This window comes from Erinaceus europaeus, chromosome 15 (genome assembly GCF_950295315.1).
Source record: "Erinaceus europaeus chromosome 15, mEriEur2.1, whole genome shotgun sequence".
Taxonomy (NCBI): domain Eukaryota; kingdom Metazoa; phylum Chordata; class Mammalia; order Eulipotyphla; family Erinaceidae; genus Erinaceus; species Erinaceus europaeus.
In genome coordinates this window covers 10,359,594-10,379,162 of record NC_080176.1, presented here as the reverse complement: position 1 = coordinate 10,379,162, position 19,569 = coordinate 10,359,594, and the positions used below count along the sequence as shown (strand labels likewise).

The 19,569-nt window shown below is 50.9% G+C and overlaps 1 protein-coding gene across 1 annotated transcript in view; it reads left to right on the top strand.

Annotated features, from left to right (window-relative positions):
- The first annotated feature begins 8,688 nt into the window (after positions 1-8,688).
- Positions 8,689-19,569, top strand: part of HS3ST2 (heparan sulfate-glucosamine 3-sulfotransferase 2) — an 88,537-nt gene continuing 77,656 nt past the window's right edge. The window contains exon 1 of the mRNA XM_007516613.3: positions 8,689-9,422. Coding sequence (XP_007516675.2) covers positions 8,977-9,422 — 446 coding nt within the window. The 5' untranslated portion in view covers positions 8,689-8,976. The remainder of the gene's footprint in view (positions 9,423-19,569) is intronic.

Below are 19,569 nucleotides of genomic sequence, written 5' to 3'. Positions count from 1 at the left end.
AAGAGAGGAAGTTAAATGGAGTTGCGGGGCGTGGGGTGGGAGGGGAGGACAAGATCAAGGCGAGGCCAACACACAGTTTTCTCTCTCTTCTCAGATAGAAGCAGTTCCATTACCTATGTGGACTGACCAAGACATAATGAGGGGGAAAAGGTTGACACAGGAGAGGAAGGAGGAAGGCCAGGGCTGCTGGAGCCGCAGTCTGGAGCGGACAAGAGAGGTCTGGATGGCTGGACTCAGTGCAGGGGCCAGCCCTGCGGACAAACACAAGCCAACGGATTAGACCAGCGGAGGAGGAAACCCAGCAAATGAACTGGGGCTGCAGGCAGATGGCTCAAGAAGGCGGCAAAAGTTCTCTTCCACTTGCTTCCACCTGACCAGAGAGGTAGGAAGCTGGGGGGGTGGGGGGGGAGGCATCAGGGGCTTGAGAAGAGGTGCAAAACCACCACACCTGTGAGCACATCTGAGTGGAGAGCAGACAAGTGGACCAGGGAGACGTAGCATCACTACTGGAGAGCGTGAAGGGGTCACTTGGGATGGGAAGTGACGTGGATGTGGACAGATGGGACTCAGGCTGAATCAAGAGGGAATGGAAGACAGGCAGGAGGTGATGGATAGACCAAGAAGCCTGTCCTTTAAGATAATGGGGCCACGTCCTCTTGCTGAAATTGCTGTTCTGATGGAGTGTTTTGGACCGTGGAGCTGAAGGAGCACTCAAGGGAAGCCTTGTCTATCCACTGAGCACTTAGTGAAAATCTGTCTTGTGTCAAATCCAGAGAGGGTATTTGGTCACTTTCCCTAAAAACTTTTGAATAAACGGGATCTAGAGTGGGAGGGGTTGCCGGCAGATTACTGAGCACAGAGATTTGACTTCATTTCCTTGTCAATAAAATTTGCCAGCAGGCCAGAAGAAGATACTTACTGGTTGAAAAGGGGCTTATCGATATCAACCAAGGTGACTCTGATTTAAGTCAAGTAGCCAGGTTCTTGACATCTGCTACCACTGGAAAAAAAAAAATTGTATCATAATAATGGCAAATGTTCGTGGAGGGTTGATTGTTAGCCAGACTCTGCCCTCTGTTCTAAGTTTCTTCCATTTTTTAAATTTTGTTGAGTCCTAACAAAAAAGCCAGGGTTTGAACCGAAGCCGTCTGACTCCATTCTAATATACTACCTCTCGGAGAGAGGCATCAGGTAAAGCTGGGTCCAGCAGTTCAAATATTACTCCCATGTATCAGAAGGAGGTGTGAAATTGAACCCCTGAAACATGCGGCCTTGTAAATCTACACTTGTAAATCTTCAATAAGAAGAAACCTGGAAAATAAATATTACCAGGGCTCAGTCTGTCATTCTCACTGAGCTACCTCTGTACTGAATTAATTCACATGATGTCAGATTCTCTCCAATTGTGCTAGCTAGAGGCTTAATCTTGGCTTACATCTAGCATTTCTAGTAAAAAGTTATTTTCTTTTTTTCTGAAAGGACCGGAGCTGTACAGATCTGTACCCAGTGATATACAATAAATCCACAATATTGCGATGTAAAAATGACTCTAGAAAGACTAGCTCTGGGGTGACCCGCTAGCAAACAAACAAGTAAATTTATAATTAGGAGAAGGCAAATAAAACGTTAATAATAGCTTTTCTCTTTCCCTAGCTGGTATGATTTGGAAGGGTTTCTTTTTCTTCTCAATTATTTGTTTCCGCATTGAGAATCTATTACCTGCATAGTAAAAGTGTGAAAGAGAAAGAAAGAAAGAAAGAAAGAAAGAAAGAAAGAAAGAAAGAAAGAAAGAGGGAGGAAGGAAGGAAGGACACTTATAAATTGTTCCCTGTAACAAGGCATTTTTCCACCCTTCCATCTCATACCACACCACGAAGACCTGCCTGCCTCCCAGGGAAACTGACCAAGTGAGAGAGGCAGCAGCAGCAGCAGCAGCTGCAGTGGAGGGTGACGTTAGTATCTGCTTCTGTTCTGTTGAAAACAAGAAGTAGTCGGAGGCTCTCACTGAGTTAGCCCACGGGCTGGGTCTCTTTCCTGACACAAATCACCTACTTTGGGTACGTTTTGAAATGAAAGCTCTAATTTTCCTCAGAAGCCCCATGGGGTCACGCTTAGTGGTCCATCAAGAAGGAGACGGGGGACAGGGGTCAGCTGGGTAGAACACGCAAATGAGCGCACACACGACCGTGCGAGAGGACGGGGGTTCGAACCCCTGGGCCCCTCCTTCAGGGGGTGAAGCAGTGATGCAGGTCTCTCTGTCTCCTCTCCTGTTCTATTTTCCCCTTTTCTCTTGATATTCTTCTCTGTCTCGCCAATGAATAAATAAAAGATTAAAATAAATTAAATAATGTATTTTTAGAAAAGGAGAACGGGAGCTAAGGAGATAGCATAGTGGTTATGCAAAAAGATTCTCATGCTTGAATCACCAAAGGCCCCAAGTTCAATCCCCTGCACCACCATAAATCAGAGCTGAGCAGTGCTCTGTGTATGTGCGTGGGGAGAGAGGTGGGGGAGGAGGAGAAGGGGGAGAGAGGAGCCAAGGGACCCCAAACAGGAGTATACAACCCCAAATTCCAAGGAGCAGGCTGAGATGGAGCTAAGCATATAGTCCCTGGCCCTGGTGAGGTGTCCCAGGCCATGAGGTAAGATAGTGCAGGTTCCTACCTAAGTTGTCTCCTTACAAACTAGGCAAAGTATATCATCTCTATCTGGTGACTTGTGGAGAGGATTAAGCCAGGTAAAGCCTGCAAGTGCTAAGCTTGGTGCCTGGGGCTGAGCAAATGCACGGGGAAGCACACCTGCCTATTGTTATTACGATTTCCTGACTGAAAAACAGACAAGTCTACCTAGAGTTCTAGTGATAAAAGGTCTGGAATCTTACGAAAGTATTTACAGATCAGCTCTGGTTCCTAGCCTTGGAGATTTGGGTCCAATCTACAAGTGATATTTAGAAGTTCCCTAAGCTTTTTTATTATTTAAATTTTATTTTATTTATTTATTTCTCTATTTTACCTCCAGAGTAATCGCTGTGATTCAGTGCCTGAACTAGGAATCCACTGCTCCTGGCAGCCATCTTTTTCCCATTGTTGTTTTTGCAGCTGCTATGGTTGGATAGGACAGAAAGAATTGGAGAGAGGAGGGGAAGACAGAGCGGACAAAAAAGACAGACACCTGCAGACCTGCTTCATCACCTGTGAAGTGACTCCCCTGCAGGTGGGGAGTTGGGAGCTCTAACTGGGATCCTTATGCCCGTCCTTGCGCTTTGTGCCACGTGCGCTTAACCAGGTGAGTTATTGCCCGCTTTCTATTTAAATTATTTTTAATGATGAGAGAGAGAGAGAGACAGACAGACAGACAGTCAGACCAAAGCACTGTTCAGCTCTACCTATGATGGTGCTGGGGGATTGAACTTGCAACCTTTGAATCCTCAAACATGAAAGTCTTACAGAACCATTAAGCACTCTCATCAGCTGTCCCTGAGTTCTGTTTCTGTTTGTTTTTCCCCTTTATGAGTGTAACCAGGAGATCAGACCATATGCAAATTCTTGTTCTCATACCAAACTCTTTCCCTAAGTGTAGACTAAATCCATTCATGTCCTCTTGCTGTAGGGAGACTCTACACACCACCACCCACCCACCCCACCCCACCCAAACCCCCGCCAACCTGCAGACCAAGCCACTCCGTTTCACTGCCCTCATTCTCACAGGAACCATCTGCTCTGGAACCTTGCATCACATTTCACAAAACGAAGCTTTAAGGTGGAAACTGAATAATAAAACTCAACTATGTCCAAAGACTTAAAGGAAAGAAAGGAAGAAAGAAAGAAAGAAAGAAAGAAAGAAAGAAAGAAAGAAAGAAAGAAAGCTTGTTTGTTTCATAATTTCACATTCAAGGCTTTGACTGCTTGGACTTAAAGAGTGGGAGGAGAGAGAGAAAATAACGCTGAATTCTCAGAAAAGAAGGGGAAGGGAGGGGAGGGGAAGGGAGGGGAGAGAAAGAAATGTGTTCCCTAGTTACTATTCTGTTTAGGAGTCCAGTTCTCCAGCCTTCTCATTAATTCTATAAGCTCTCTCTGAATTCTTTGTCTGTCTGAGCTATTCCAAATTCCTCTTTTTTGCTTATATTATAGTCGGTTTTTGGCGCTTGCAACCCAGTAACCCTTACAATTCATAAATAATGGAGCCAAAAGGGAAGAAAGTAACTAGCATACAAAGAGGATGAGGTGGAGAAAGTAGCAGGATGCTGTGTGACTGCCTCCGATTTTGAAGGACTCTAGTCCCACGACACACACACACAGACACACAGAGAGACACACACACAATCTTAAAAACAAGCCCCTGCTTCACCACTGGTTTTTTATTTTATTAAAATGGTACCTTGTAGTTGAGGTGGGAAATGTGCTTTTTCCTTTCTTTCTTTACTCCCCTCCCCCTTTTGTGTTAGGACTTTTTCAGTTGCAAGTGACAGAAAGCTACAGAATGTCAGGGGCTGGGCAGTGGTGCACCTGGTTGAGTGCACATGTTACAATGTACAGTACAAGGACCTGGGTTTGGTCTCCACTTGGAAGGGGAAAGCTTTGTGAGTGGTGAAGCAGTGCTCTTCTCTCCCTCTCTCCCTCCCCGCCTCCTTCTCAATTTCTGACTGCCTTTATAAATAAAGATAATATATTTTTTTAAGTTATAGAATGTCCTCAATTTAGAATGTGCCCACATCCAAACCCATTGTGGGTTGAGAATATCCTAAATTGAAGATACACTAATACACCTTAATCTACCAATCATCATCTCTTAGTTCCACCCCCCAAATACACACACACACACACACACACACACACACACACACAGAGAGAGAGAGAGAGAGGGAGATAGCAAAACACAGAGAGAACAGACAGCTGATGGCGCTTTGCTTCTGCATGGCGCTCCTGTGCGGTGGTTGATAGCTCAAACTTAAGCCTCTAAGCATGGCTATTACACACTTTTCTGGATGAGCTATTGCCACCGCCCAGCCCTACTGGTGTTCTGAGACCAAACACACAACCCAATACAAAACTCCCTGATCTTCTCCAAGGAGAATGATGATACTCCCCTAAAAAATTGGGGTGGTGTGTGGTGAGCAAGAATGCCCACTGCCTTGCTCCCTAGAATATTCTAGCCAAGTCTTCCTGATCAGGACTCAGGATGGAAATTAAAAGTGGCAAATCTTGCCTGGCTCTGGTGTTTCTAAGCACCCAGGAATTACAAAGAGAAAATTATGAATGCAAAGATAAAAATCTCTTTTTAAGATGGAGCCAAGCAGAGAATTATAATAACTCGAGCCACCTTTTTTTTTTCTCCTCTTGAGAAAAAGTGCCTGCCAGAGTGGATTAATCCATATTCAACCTTGCAGTTCTCAAAACAGAGTGCAGAAACAGCAGGCTCATGAGGTGAAAAACAGTCGAGAGGATTTACTAGAACCCCTTTTGACGTATTTGTTTTGACATTTCTACTCACCATCAGAGTGTGGGATTAATTAAATTGTAATCAAACAAGGAGGTGGCGTGATGTCAAGAGAGTCGTCGATGGCATCAGCACCCAAAGAGGTTCCTGAAATGGACCCAAACTCCTCCATTTTACAGTAGAGAAAACTGAGGCCCAGAAAGGCCAACCTACTTGCCTAAAGTCCCAGTTAAGAAAGGCTGAAAATGCTGGGATATTTTTTTTTCCAGCTTTCTACATCTTGGAATAAATGGAAGCTACATCATGATACAAGATTGAAGTAGGCTTAAAAAAAAAAAAAAGATCGGAGCAGCAAGCTGATGAGACAAGATAAAATGTAATCAGGTCAGATGTGTAAGGACCTACTACAGTGGCGTCCAAAACCATCTACTCTGTACGCACAGTCTGAGATGTGCCTTAATCAGCAGCACTTGGAAGACACATTTAGAGAGGTGTCTCTGCTGCTAGCTTGGGATACCAGCAGTGTGATGGAGCGACAAGGAAAAAAAGAAAAAACAGAATGGAATCATAGGTGGCATTACTAGAAATAGCGTTTAGAGGAGGGAGGTGAGATTCCTGTGGAACTTCTCAATCGAAACTTGGAACTCCTCATCTAGCCCCAGCTGTCAGATTTTAGGAACGATGTCGAAAAACACCAGTTCACCTCGAGGATGGAATTATGGGAAGGATGGTCGCTGGCACTGTGACTGACTGAGAACAGGCCTCTTGCTGCCTGAGGGAGTTGGCTCAGTGGCAGAGCACAGAACAGGCATGCAGGAAGTCTGGAGTTCGAGTCCCAGCAAAGTCTGGGAGATGCTCTAGTTCTCTCTCTCTTCTCCTCTTAAATAAATAAATCCGACTTTCGAACAAACAAACATGAATCTTGGAATCAGGCAGCTTGAGTTAATCCTAGCGCCGTCAGTTACTGAGTGTGTTTGTTAAGCTCTAATCTCACTGTCTGCAAATCAGGGATTTGTATATCTCCAAAGATCAATGGAGTCGTGCATGTCAAGTGATTCTCACATCCCTGACAAACAGCTAACACTCAGTAGATGTGAGCAGCTGTTGGAAGGAGGGAGGTGATGTGGCTGGGGACAGTCTCACAGGTAAGGGCGATTATTAAATAAATTACATGCTCCAAGATTGCTCTTGTCGTTATTACAGTAGGAGGATTGCCCAAAGGTTTTAGGGATTATCCTAAAGTCTTGATATGGGGACAAAAAAACTCTTAAATTTTTTTTTTTTTTGTAAATTGCCACCTGGGTTATCACTTGGGACTCAGTGCCTGTATGAGGAATCCACCATTCTCAGTGGTCATTTTTTTCCTTTAAAATTTTTTTTTGTTAAGAGAGCTGGGAAGTAAGGATCAAGGTTGGAGCCCCAGGCTCCCCACCTACAGGGGAGTTGCTTCACAAGTGGTGAAGCAGGTCTGCAGGTATCTATCTTTCTCTCCTCTCTTGATTTCTCTCTGTCCTATCCAACAACAACAATAACAATGATGACAAGGGCAACAAAATGGGAAAAAAATGGCCTCCAGGAGCAGTGGATTCTGCTCAGAGCAGGCACTGAGCCCCAGTGATAACCCTGGAGACAAAACATATATGTGTGTGTGTGTGTGTGTGTGTGTGTGTGTGTGTGTGTGATTTAATAACGATTAACAAGATTGAAAGATAACAGGGATACAATTCCATACAGTTCCCACCACCAGAGTTCCGTGTCCCAACTCCATTGGAAGCTTCCCTATTCTTTATCCCTGTGGGAGTATGGACCCAAATTCTTTGTGGGGTACAGAAGGTAAAAAGTCTAGCTTCTGTAATGGTTTCTTCATTGGATGTGGACATTGACAGGTCAGTTCATACTCCCAGCCTATTTATATCTTTCCCTAGTGGGGTAGGGCTCTAGAAAGGTGAGGTTCCGGGACATATTGGTGAGGTCATCTGCCCATAGAACAGAGAGAAACTGAGAAGGAATTGGGGAGATAAAGAGGAAGGGGGAAAGAGAGACACCTACAGCATTGCTTCACTGTTCGTGAAGATTCCCGTTTGCCAGTGGGAGCCAGGGGCTTGAACACAGGTCCTTGCATACTGTAATATATGCGCTCTACCGGGTGCACCACTGCCTGCCCCTACACAATACTCCTAGCATGGGCCTGATCCCTTTACTCCCAGAGGAAGGACCCTAAGTACAGGGTGTGGGGTGTGGGGTGTGGGGTGTGGAGGGCAGGACCATAGTGGATACTTCACCATGCTGTGGGGTTCTCCGTGGAGGAACACCTGTCTGAGAAGGGTGACTTGGGATTGCTGTGAAGCGACAGGCTGGCTGCATTCAGGACCAAGGTCCCTTAGGTGTGTGGTCACTCGGGGGGCAACGCGGGGCTCAGTCACTCGTCCTTGTTCATGCATGGCCCTGTGACAATCACTTTGAAGCGGAAACATTGAAGTGGTAAGTGCTCCCCGGCGCCTCCTAGTGACACAAGGTGAGGTCGCAGCAGCCTGCTGGAATTTAGCAACGTGGTGGCCCCCGGACAGCGCCCGGGGTGCTGCCCGCCGCTAGGGGGCGGCCGCGGACAGAGGACGCGCGCCCGCGCGGAGCCGGCTCCTCCGAGCCTCGTTCTCCCGCCAGACCCAGGCAGAGGTGGGGTGGCAGCGGGGTGGGGGCCACGCTTCTCGGGGTGCGAGACAGCGCCATCCGCCTGCGCGTGAGTCAGCGCGCGGGGTGTGTGTGTGTGTGGGGGGGTGCAGGAATAGTCACGGAATCGCACTCTCGCCCCCACCCCGCCCATCCCGTCTAGAATGTGTGCGCACCCCGAACCCCATTTCAGGCCGCGTCCCGTCGGGGTTTGCACGATCAGGTTAGGAGATCGCCCCCCTCCCAGCCCCCTGCCACTACGTGGGGTGCGGGGTGTCTCCTGTACATGTGCGTGCGTCAGCGATTGGGGCCATGGTCGGCCCTGGATTATGGGGTGTCTGCATGTGCCGGGTCCCCACCCGTGGGTGTCCAGAGGCGTGAGTGATGGGGTGTCCCCGCCCTTAGCCACCCCCTCCCTTCCCCTCCCCGCACACCCTGCGCGCTGGCCAGGCCACCTGCGTGTGTCCCGGGGCGGGCCGGGGTGGGGAGTGGGGGCGCGGGGGGCGGGCCGGGTCCCGGGGCGGGGCGCGGGCTCGGGGGACCCGCGCGGCTGACGTCAGGCGGCCCCTTAAATAAGCCGGCAGCGCGCTCGGCCCGGCAGTCGTGGAGGAGCCGGCGGGGCCCGCGCAGCGTCACCGTCCGCTCCGCTCCCGGGGCCGGGATGGGGCTGCGGGCGCTCCCCGGCCGGCGCGCGTAGGAGCCGGAGCGCCCGGAGCCCCCCGCCAGCGCCGGGGATGCGGGACGCGCGGCCGCCCGCCCCTGGGCGCCCCGGGCAGCCGCGCCTGGAGGAGGAGACGGCGCCCCCGGAGCCCGCCCCCTGAGCCCGGCCGCCGCCCCCCGGAGCCATGCCCCCCGGCGCGGGCCCATGGAGCCATGGCCTATAGGGTCCTGGGCCGCTCGGGGCCAGCTCAGCCGCGGAGGGCGCGCCGGCTGCTGTTCGCCTTCACGCTGTCGCTGTCCTGCTCCGCCCTGTGCTACAGCCTCCTGTGCTGCTGCGCCGCCCCCGGCCCCGGCCGCCTGCTCGCCGCGCCCCGCTGCCCCCGCCGCCCCGCCGCGCCCGGCCCCAAACTTCTGCCCAAGTCCCGCCCCTGCGCTCCCCCGGGGCCCCCGCCCAGCGCGCCGCGCCCGCCCGCCGCCAACCACTCGGGCGCCCCGAAGCCCGGCGCCAAGCGGCTGCCCCAGGCCCTCATCGTGGGCGTGAAGAAGGGGGGCACCCGGGCCGTGCTGGAGTTCATCCGCGTGCACCCCGACGTGCGGGCCTTGGGCACGGAGCCCCATTTCTTCGACAGGAACTATGGCCGCGGGCTGGACTGGTACAGGTAAGGCGCAGGTGTGTGTGTGTGTGTGTGTGTGTGTGTGTGTGTGTGTGTGTGTGTGTGTGTGTGTGTGTGTGTTGTGCGCGCCCTCGGGAGCCGCTCTGTCTGCGCCTTCACCCCCTGGAGGGGCAGGATTGGGAGGGGAGGGGGCCCCAGCTCCAGCAGAGGGCTCCTCCAGAACTTTCCAGCGGGATTTGCAGACGCGGGCCCTGAATGGAGGCGCGCAGGGCAGTGGTTTCTGGGGGTCTCCAAGGAAGTGGTGTGGGGGGAGCTGTGGCCAGGCCTGGGGCGCGCTGGCGGCTGGCGGAAGGCTCGCTCGCTCCCCACCCCCGCGAGAGGGGGCGAGCGGGGCGCCCGCAGCGCATGAGCTCAGCCTGCTCCAATCCTTCTGGTCTTTCCGCTTTGGGGGTGAGGGGGTGCGGGAGCCCACAAACGCACATTGGGGACAGAGCCCCCTGGCGGCCGCTCTGTGAGATAGGGAGAGGTCCCCAAGGCCCTGGAGGTCCCCAAGGTCCTGGTGGAATGAAGCGTCTTGGACTGGAATGAATGAAGGTCTCTTTTGAAGTCATTGCTGCTCTGTCTGGGCTGAGGAAACCGCACCCCCAGCGTCCAGTCTGTGTGATCCTCACTTAGTGGAATGACTTCAGAGGTGTGGAAATGGAGACTCGGTTTGAGGCCTGGCTCTGTCGCTTAGCTTGGCCAGATTCCCCCAAGCTTCCCATCCCCTGGCCCCTCATGCTGAGCCTCTAGAATAGCTTCTGTCCCCACCCCATCCCCAAGTGCTTTGAAAGTTGAGCTTCTCAGCCAACATTCCCAATGTGGGATTGAGGAGACCCATGGGATCTCATGGAAACTCTTCAGGGTCCTAGGAGATAGCCCTTCCCTCCCCATAGCCTGTCCACTCCCACTACACTGTGAAGAGTGAAAGCCTCCTAGGTTGGTGGTGTTTGTGGAGAGCCAGAAGGTTCTAGGAGCTGGTGGCCCCCTGCCCATCTGCTTCCTAGCCCTGTGTGGTGCTGACTGAACCAGAGGTTCAGTTCCTCTGGGTACATGCATCCCAGACCACCCCAGAGGGCCCAGTCATAGAACTCTCACCCTCCTCCTGATCCTCTCAACTTCTTAGAAATGTCCGAGCTGTGATGGAACCGAGGTGAGTTGGGTCATGGTAGCTGTCATGGCAGCTGGGGTTAAATTTTTTTTTCTATTTTAATAAAAGTAAACCCTTTAGAAAAAGAACAAGAAAGCCCTTTAGGTCGTCGTACTTATTACAAGGACCCCACTGGGCACATCACTAGAGGGATGTCTGTCTGTCACCTTTGTCACTTTGCCCTGAGCTGTGCCCAGGAGGCCTCTGGAAGCCCAAGGGAGGACAGTGGGACTCTGAGTGGCCCTTGCACCGAGATGCCAGCTCAGCAGCCTCAGGTGGCACAGAGTGGTGGGTCTGGGGGCTTTCTGGGCCATGTCCTACAGACAACCCATGGGCACATAAGGGCAGTGTTGGAGCTAGACCCCGAGGTGCTGGGGGCACCCGGCATTGGGCTCCACATCGAAGGGCAGCGTGGGCCACTACTTGAGGCACCTCGGGCATCCCCGGTGGCAAACCAAGAGGAGAGTCGTGGCATTCTTGGCCAAGTGCAACTTGAGTGCCTTCTAGGTGTAGAAGGACAAACCCCAGAGCACCCGGCTTTGCCTGTCCCCCACCCCAGACTCTGCACACACACCCTTTCCTCGCTCCACCAGATAGCCCACCCCAGGCTTCCTCCCCAGAGCCCATGTCATTCAGGGATGACTGCTTTATATTTTTAACCTTGGCATGTGTGATACTAAGCCAGCTTAGCTGTGAACCTTAGAGATGGGAGCCTTGCCTTTATTTTTTTTTATAGCACATTTGGATTCTGCTAAAATTCTCAGCCGAGTCTTGGTAGGTTTTATTTAACATCAAGCTCACTGACAGCTCTGCTTCTTTCTCAGTTCCCCCCCAGGCCCCCCTTTCCTGAGCCTGGGCTACCCCCACTCCCCTCCTAGTTCTAACAAATATTAACCCTGAGGCCCAGCTGTCAAAGCCCTTCCTCACCCACCAAGCCCTCAGGAGTATCAGCAACCTGAAGCTTGCGCTACTTTTCCTCGAGAAAACCTACCTGTCCAGGTCCAGGGTTCGAGTTGCTGGCTGCCATTTCCTTGTAAGGCACCTTGGACCCCTTTGGGTGCCGTCCCTGTAATGTCCAGAACATTTCTCTGGATGTGTTTGATCGTTCAAGTCATATGAGTCTTGTTGTCTTCTTGCAACACATGAGCCCAGATGGCAGGGGGTATGCTCCCCTCTCTGCCTGGTCATTGCCCAGATGTGATGGCAGCAGCCCCTAAAAGGAAAACAGCTGGAGAGGGAGCCCAGAGCAAGCTGATGGGATGCGGGCCTAGTGGCTTGAGTATTTCCAGCCAAGTGCTCTAACCAGTGCTCCCCACTGCCTGCCCGTGAAACCAAAAGCCCTTGCACCCACCGTCTCTCCCCCAGGTGACATTCAGAGGGGCAGCTGGTGGTCGGTCTCACTGTATGGTCTGCTCATAGCAGGCACCCCCTCCTGGGGGGCATAACTTCCCAGGTCTGGGGGGGTCCCCCATTAAGATAGACATGGGCGAGGGAGTCAGAAGACAGAACTTCTTTTTCTTTTTCTTTTTTTGTATTTATTTATGTATTGGATAGAGACAGAGAAATTGAGAGGCAAGGGGAATGTAGGGAAAGAGACAAACAGAGACCTGCAGCCCTACTTCACCACTCATGAAGCTTCTTTTTCTACAGATGGGGAGCAGGGGCTTGGAGCTGGGTGCTTGTGCACAGTGACATAGGAATATGTGTGTGCTCAATCAGATGTGCCACTGCCCAGTCCTGAGGAGAGACTTCTCTCTGTGGGCGAGGGGAGTTGACGACGGAGGCAGAGTGATTGCACCCAGAGACCAGGAGGCAGAGCCTACGCCTTGCCTGCCCTCCAGCCCGAGTCCCCTCTTGGGAACCCTTTTCCCACCAGCCCAGCCCAGCTCCCTCCTGAGTTTTTTTTTCTGAGATTTTCCCCATCACCAGAGCAGACCTCACCCCGACATCTGAGCTGGCGCCCCTCTCTCACCCCACTCCTATAGCCTGGTGGGGCCTCTAGCTGCCGGGACAGGGAGGCAAGGTGACACCAGGCTGATGAGGGACTCAGGACAGGCCCTGTGTCAGAAAGGCAGGTGCGGCCCTGTCTGTACAAGGTGATGTACCTCAGCGGTCTCCCCCTAAGAGAAAGCTGGGGGCCTGTGGTAACTGTGACATTGAACAGCATCTGGGAAATCCGGTGGTGTGTAGAGGCGCAGTGGTGTGACATTGTTGTTGACACCTGCACTGTTGCTGTTGTCACCGCCCTACGGGCTTCTGGCCCTGACACGACCGACGGGCACAGATGTCATCTACTGGGGAGTGAACTCCAGGGTAGGTGAGGAAGGTTCTGCCTTCACTGCTACTCTTGAGTGCTGCTTGGATTCCTTTTTGTTTTCTTTCCTTTTTAAAGAATGTATTTACGGGGGCCGGGTGGTGGCACACCTGGTTGAATGCACATGTTACAGTGTGCAAGGACGTGGGTTCGAGCCTCCTGTCCCCACCTGCAAGGAGGAATGTTTCACAAGCAGTGAAACAGGGCTGCAGGTGTCTCAGTGTCTCACTCCCTCTCTATCTCCCCCTCCTCTCTCGATTTCTGGCTGTCTCTATCCAATAAATAAAGACGACTTTAAAAAAAATTTAAAAGAATTGATTTATTTATTCGTGAGAAAGATAGAAGGAAAGGAGGAGAGAAAGAGCCAGGCATCACTCTGGTACATATGGTGCCGGGGATCGAACTCGGGACCTCATGGTTGAGAGTCCAATGCTTTATCCACTGTGCCACCTCCCGGACCACAGGCTTCCCTTTTTCATTTTCCTTCCTTCCACCCAGCTCCAAGGGGGCACATTGTAACAGGGAAACCAGACTCTGGAGAGGGGAATCTCTGGAGGATGGTGCTTGAAGTGTGTGAGGGGTGAGGGGGCTTCCCTGTGAGAAAATGTCCACAGATGGGCCTTCCTACCCTCTTTCCTATTTATTTACTTATTTATTTATTGTTCTTTTTTTTCCTTGATAGGACAGAGAGAAATTGAGAGGGGAATAGAAGAGAGAGAGAGAGACCAAAATCAGCCTCACTACTCATGAAGCTTCCTTCCACCTGCAGTTTGGGACTGGGGCCTTGAACCCAGGTCTTTGTGATGGTGATGTGTGCGCTGAACCAGGTACACCACAACCAGGTCTTGTACTGTCTTTTAACAAATCTGGTAACCCGTGACCCAGCCCTGCCAGCCACATGTGCCCAGTTGCATGTGCTGGCATGCTCACACATATGTATTCTCATGTAGACAATGCGGGCTGTGCAGACACACAAAAAGACTTTGCCTGCCTGGGTCTAGGAGGGTGTCCTCCGTGCAGCCTCTAAGCCAACAGGCCTAAGTCCATGGTTGGGCTCAACCATGAGGCACCAGTTCTCGAGTACATGTGTGATTTGTCAGAAGCCAAGGAACCTTCCAAATGGGCAGTGAGCAGAGCTGTCCTCATGCCAGAAGGCTTCATGAAGAGGCCACTTCGGACTGTTGGAATAGCTCACTTGGCTAGTGTGCTGCTTTACACACACACACACACACACACACACACACACACACACGCGTGGCCCAGGTTGGAGCCTAACCTTCACCTCACTGAAAGAAGCTTTGGTGCTGTGGTCTATTTAAAAAAAAAAGGGGGGAGTTGGGCTGTATGCAGCACAAAGCTGGCACAAAGCGCAAGGACCCGCATAAGGATCCCGGTTTGAGCCCCCGACTCCCCACCTGCAGGGGGGTTGCTTCACAAGCAGTGAAGCAGGTCTGCAGGTGTCTTATCTTTCTCTCCCCCTCTCTGTCTTCCCCTCTTCTCTCCATTTCTCTCTGTCCTATCCAATAACGAAGACATCAATAATAACTACAACAATTAAACAAGGGCAACAAAAGGAAATATATATATATATATATATGAAATGGCTTCACCTCTCCTTGGTGTTTAGAGGGACAGTGGGAGAATTTTCCATGAAGATTGGCCCCCTCCACCCATCCCCAAAGTCTCTCATCTGTGTTTTTTTTTTGGGGGGGGATCTACTGTAATAATCCCAGAACTTTTCAGCCAATCACTCCTGTTGCTCAGGCTGTTTGCGGATGTTAAAATGTAAAAATAGCACTTCCAGCCAGTTCTAGGAATTGCGCTTTGCCCCATATTCTGACATCTGAGGGTAGTCTGGTTCTGCTGTCTGAGGGAGCTTAATGGTCATTGCACTTTGACTGATGCTTCCATCTCCTCCCGGGAGCTGCCCTCTGCCCTGCAGACCACTGGACCAGGCTCCAAAGAGCCAGGACCAGGGAGCAGGTGTCTGGCTCAGCCAGGAACCTTCTAGAACCATCTAGACCCTGGTTCAGCAGGGAACTTTCCAGACCTTCTTGTCTTACAAGGGTCTCTTCTGGTGGGTCAAGGAACTCCACCCATATATGTATCTTTATTATTTTTAAAATCAGTATTTGCTGTCAGAGGTCTAACAGCTTGGTACCAAATTAGCAGTTTCATACACAGGCCTGGTGTGTGGGAGTCACCACACCCTCCACCAGCCCTGTCCTTCCCTCTGTCTCACAAAGTCTATGACAGTTGGGTCACCATTTATTGTTTTTTTTCTTTTTTAAAAAAAACTTTATTTATTTATTTTCCCTTTTGTTGGCTTGTTTTTATTGTTGTAGTTAGTATTGTTGTTGTTATTGATGTCGTCATTGTTCGATAGGACAGAGAGAAATGGAGGGAGGAGGGGAAGACAGAGAGGAGGAGACCTGTAGACCTGCTTCGCCGCCTGTGAAGCGACTCCCCTGCAGGTGGGGAGCCGGGGGCTCGAACCGGGATCCTTACGCCAGTCCTTGAGCTTTGTGCCACCTGCGCTTAACCCGCTGCGCTACTGCCTGACTCCTCTTTACATGTTCATTTGCTTTTACTATCTCTAGCCCTCCACATGTCCTTGAAACCATCCAGTCGCCTTCCCCGAGGTGTTGATTTCCTCATCACCTCCAGTTTCCTTCCATTTTGTCCCACAAAAAATCATCTTCATTTTTTCTTTTTTTATATTTGATATTTTTAATCAATCTTTATTTACTTATTGGATAGAGACAGCTAGAAATCAAGGGGGGAAGGGGTGATGGAGAGGGATAGAGAAAGAGAGATACCATAGTCCGGGAGGTGGCTCAGTGGCTGAGGCACTAGACTCTCAGGCATGAGGTCCTGAGTTCAATCCCTGGCAGTACATGTACCAGAGTGATGTCTGGTTCTTTCTCTCTCTCCTTCTATATTTCTTATTAATAAATAAATAATATAGTTTTAAAAAGAGAGAGAAAGAGAGACACCTGCAGCACTGCTTCACTACTTTATAAGCTTTCCCTCTGCAGGTGGGGGCCAAGGGCTTGAACCCAGGTCTTTGCATATTGTAAAACGTGCACTCAACCAAGTGTGCCACCACCCAGCCTCCCCCCTCTTTCTTTCTCTCTTTCTTTCTTTCTTTCTTTCTTTCTTTCTTTCTTTCTCTCTTTCTTTCTCTCTCTCTCTCTCTCTCTCTCTCTCTCTCTCTCTCTCTTTCTTTCTTTCTTTCTTTTTTATGGCAGAGTCCTCTTCCATAGACTCCCATGATTCTTTATCCTGTCGTCAGCCATTGGATACTTAGGTTGCGTTCATGTATCGGCTGTTGTGAGTGGCGCGGCCGCGAGCACAAGGCAAGCATATCCCTTTGAACTGAGCTTCTGCGTCTCCCTAGAAATGTCCCCCTGCAGGAAGGTGACAGCTGTTGTGATGGCATGTTCTCCAGGGACTACTGTGCTGTCCCACTTCTAGACACCTCCCAGGAGTCCCTGACAGCTCCTGGACAGAGTCAGTACCCAGGACTGGGGAGACAGTACAGCCTCAGGGCACCAGATGTGCACACAGGAGGCCCAATAAGGTCCCAGGTTCCATCCCCACTCCTACCTTCCCTCAGAACTGGACATTACTCTGATCTCTCACTCTCTCGTGGAAATAAACAAGTTAACCATTAAAAAAAAAGAGAAAAGAATCAATGCCCAGCTGGCACTGCCACCCCACACGGGTGAACAGGCGTGTGGGCTGGCTTCATTCCCTCTGCCCAGTCCTTGGTGATTCATTCTTGAATGACTGAGGGACAGAGTGGGAGAGGAGGGGGTGGGAGCATGCAGAGCCCTATTGACCAGGGTCTGAGGCAGGGCCAGGAGGTGAGGGCCTAGGAGTGGGTGGATCAGCACCCGGGCTATGAGTCCATGCCCTGTGAAAGGGCACAGTAACCTACCGGAGCCCATGGGCCTCTCTCACCCTGGCCGAGGAACCCTGAACCCAGGGAGGGCTAATCCACTTATCTGTCAAACGCCCACTGTCTGCCAGGCTCAGTGCCAGGTCTCTGGAGGCCGGCCCTGCTGCCACTTTGTTCTCCTGATGGGCTGCACTGACGGACCCGGTGAGGTGGGGGACGCCACCAGCCTGTGACAGCGGCTTAGAATTTCTGAGGTAATTGCTGCCTGTCAGGCCCTTGCCTTCACAGAGATGTCCCTACGTGATGGTGGCACAGGCAGGTGAGGGACAAGCAAATCCTTCCAAGAAACAGGGACAGGGCCTTGCAGGGGGGAGGGGGCTTCCTGGGCATAAGTCCCCTGGGTGAGCCTCACCCATCTGGGAATCAGAGACCCCTAGAGTGGCTCTTCCCCATGCCACCCAACTCCTTTTTTTGAGTACCAGAGCACTGCTCAGCTTTGGCTTATGGTGGCACAGGGAACTGAACCTGGTACTTTATGAGAGTCTCTTTGCATAACCATTATGCTGTCTCCCCTATACTGGCCTCCAGCTACTACAAATGCTCCTCAAGTAAAGGAGCTAGGGTGTCGCTCTGGGCAGAGCCCTCCCCAGGGCTTCTCCCCGCCATTGCCTCCCGGACCCTAAGGGTGATGTTTCCCCAGTTTTAGACTTTGCTGGTCCACCATTGGACTCAGTACCAGGTGGCCTATCACACAGAGGGCACAAGACACTGGCGTGTGAACGTGCCCAGAACTGGCATCGCATCCACTATGACTCTCTTTTTGTATCTGTTAAAGTCAGCACATTTTAGGGGCAGAGAGCTCACCAGGTAGGATGCCTGTGTTGCCATGCTTAGGACCCAGGTCTGAGCCCCAATAACACACCGCACACACACATATACACCAGGAGGCTCTATGGTGACAGAAAGCTCCGTGCTAAGGTGTCTCTCCCTCTCTCTGTCTCTCTCAGTGAAAAAAGTGGCCTTAGGGCCAGGCAGTGGTGCAGCCAGTAAAGCACATGTTACCATGCATGAGGACCCAGATTTGAGCTTCCGGTCCCCACCCACAGGAAGGGATCTTCATGAACGGTGGAGCAGTGCTGCAGATGTCTCTCTCCCTTTCTGTCCCCTTCTCTAGCCCTATTTCTGTCTGTCTCTATCATAATAAGAAGTTAAAAAAGAAAGAAAGGGAGAGTCGGGCGGTAGCGCAGCCGGTTAAGCGCACGTGGTGCAAAGCACAAGGACCAGTGTAAGGATCCTGGTTCGAGCCCCCGGCTCCCCACCTGCAGGGGAGTCGCTTCACAGGTGGTGAAGCAGGTCTGCAGGTGTCTATCTTTCTCTCCCCCTCTCTGTCTTCCCCTCCTCTCTCCATTTCTCTCCGTCCTATCTAACAACGATGACATCAATAACAACAATAAAACAACAAGGGCAACAAAAGGGAATAAATAAATATTTAAAAAAAAAGAAAGGAAGAAAGAAAGAAAAAAAAAAAGGAAAGAGAAAAAGTGGCCTAGAGTGGTGAAATCATGCCTGTGCAAGGCCCTGGCTCCACCAAAAATAAAATAAAGTTAATGTATACTAAGCCCATCATTTTGTTAATTATTGCCGGCACTCCACCTCTTTTTAGATAGAAAGACACACAGACACACACAGACACAGACACAGACACACACACACGGAAAGAAACCACAGCACCGAAGTTGCCTCCATTATGGTTGGGGCCGGGCTTGAACCTGGGTCCCAGGCATGGCAAAGCAGACGCACTATCCAGGTGAGCTATTTCATCAGCTCCTAACCTCATAACTGTTACACAGTGAGCTGAGTTGGTGTTCTCCTTCTATGTGTGTATCCTAGAATTGGTCACGTCCTTATGTCATCATCAGATGTCAGATGTGACAGAAGGCACTCAGTGAGAACGGTCCTTTCTGCCCCCTCCCACCACGCGGGCCCCCTCCTGGAGCATCTCCTCCACTTATCAGCTTTGTCCTGAGACTCACCAACATTGTGCCAACACAGTTAAAATTCTTGCTTTTAGACACAACTGTATCTGACAACCACTAAATGGAAAAGCACTATCATTGGCCAACATTAGCAAGGAACCATAAAAAGAAATAGCCGGAAAGCAGAAGTGTCACCCAAGTTTTGCTATTTAACGTGGATAAAATATTCAGAGCTGCAGCCTGGTCTAGCTTGCTTCTTTCTTTCTTTATTTATTTATTGCCACCAGGGTTATCCGTGGAGCCTAGTGCTAGCACAATGAATCCACCACTCCTGCCAGTTTCCTTCCTTCCCTTTTCTTTCTTTCTTTCTCTCTCTCTCTTTCTTCCTCTCTTTCCTTTCCTTCCATCTATCTTTCTTTCTCCTTCCTTCCTTCTTGTTTTTTTTTTTTTTGCCTCCAGGATTATTGCTGGGGTTCGGTGCCTGCACTACAAATCCACTGCTCCTGGAGGCCATCGTTTTTTTTTTTTTTTTTTCCATTGTTGTTGTTGCTGTTCTTGCTGTTGGATAGGACAGAGAGAAATTGAGAGAGGAGAGAAGACGGGGGGGGGGGGGGAGAAAGATAGACACCTGTAGACCTGCTTCACCGCTTGCGAAACAATCACCTTGCAGGTGGGGAGCCAGGGCCTCGAACCGGGATCCTTGCACCAGTCCTTGTGCTTCGCACTCTTTGCGCTTAATCCGGTGTGCTGCCACCTCCCCCTTAAAAAGAAAAAAAGGATATTAGCAGTGAAAAGAAATACTACTATCA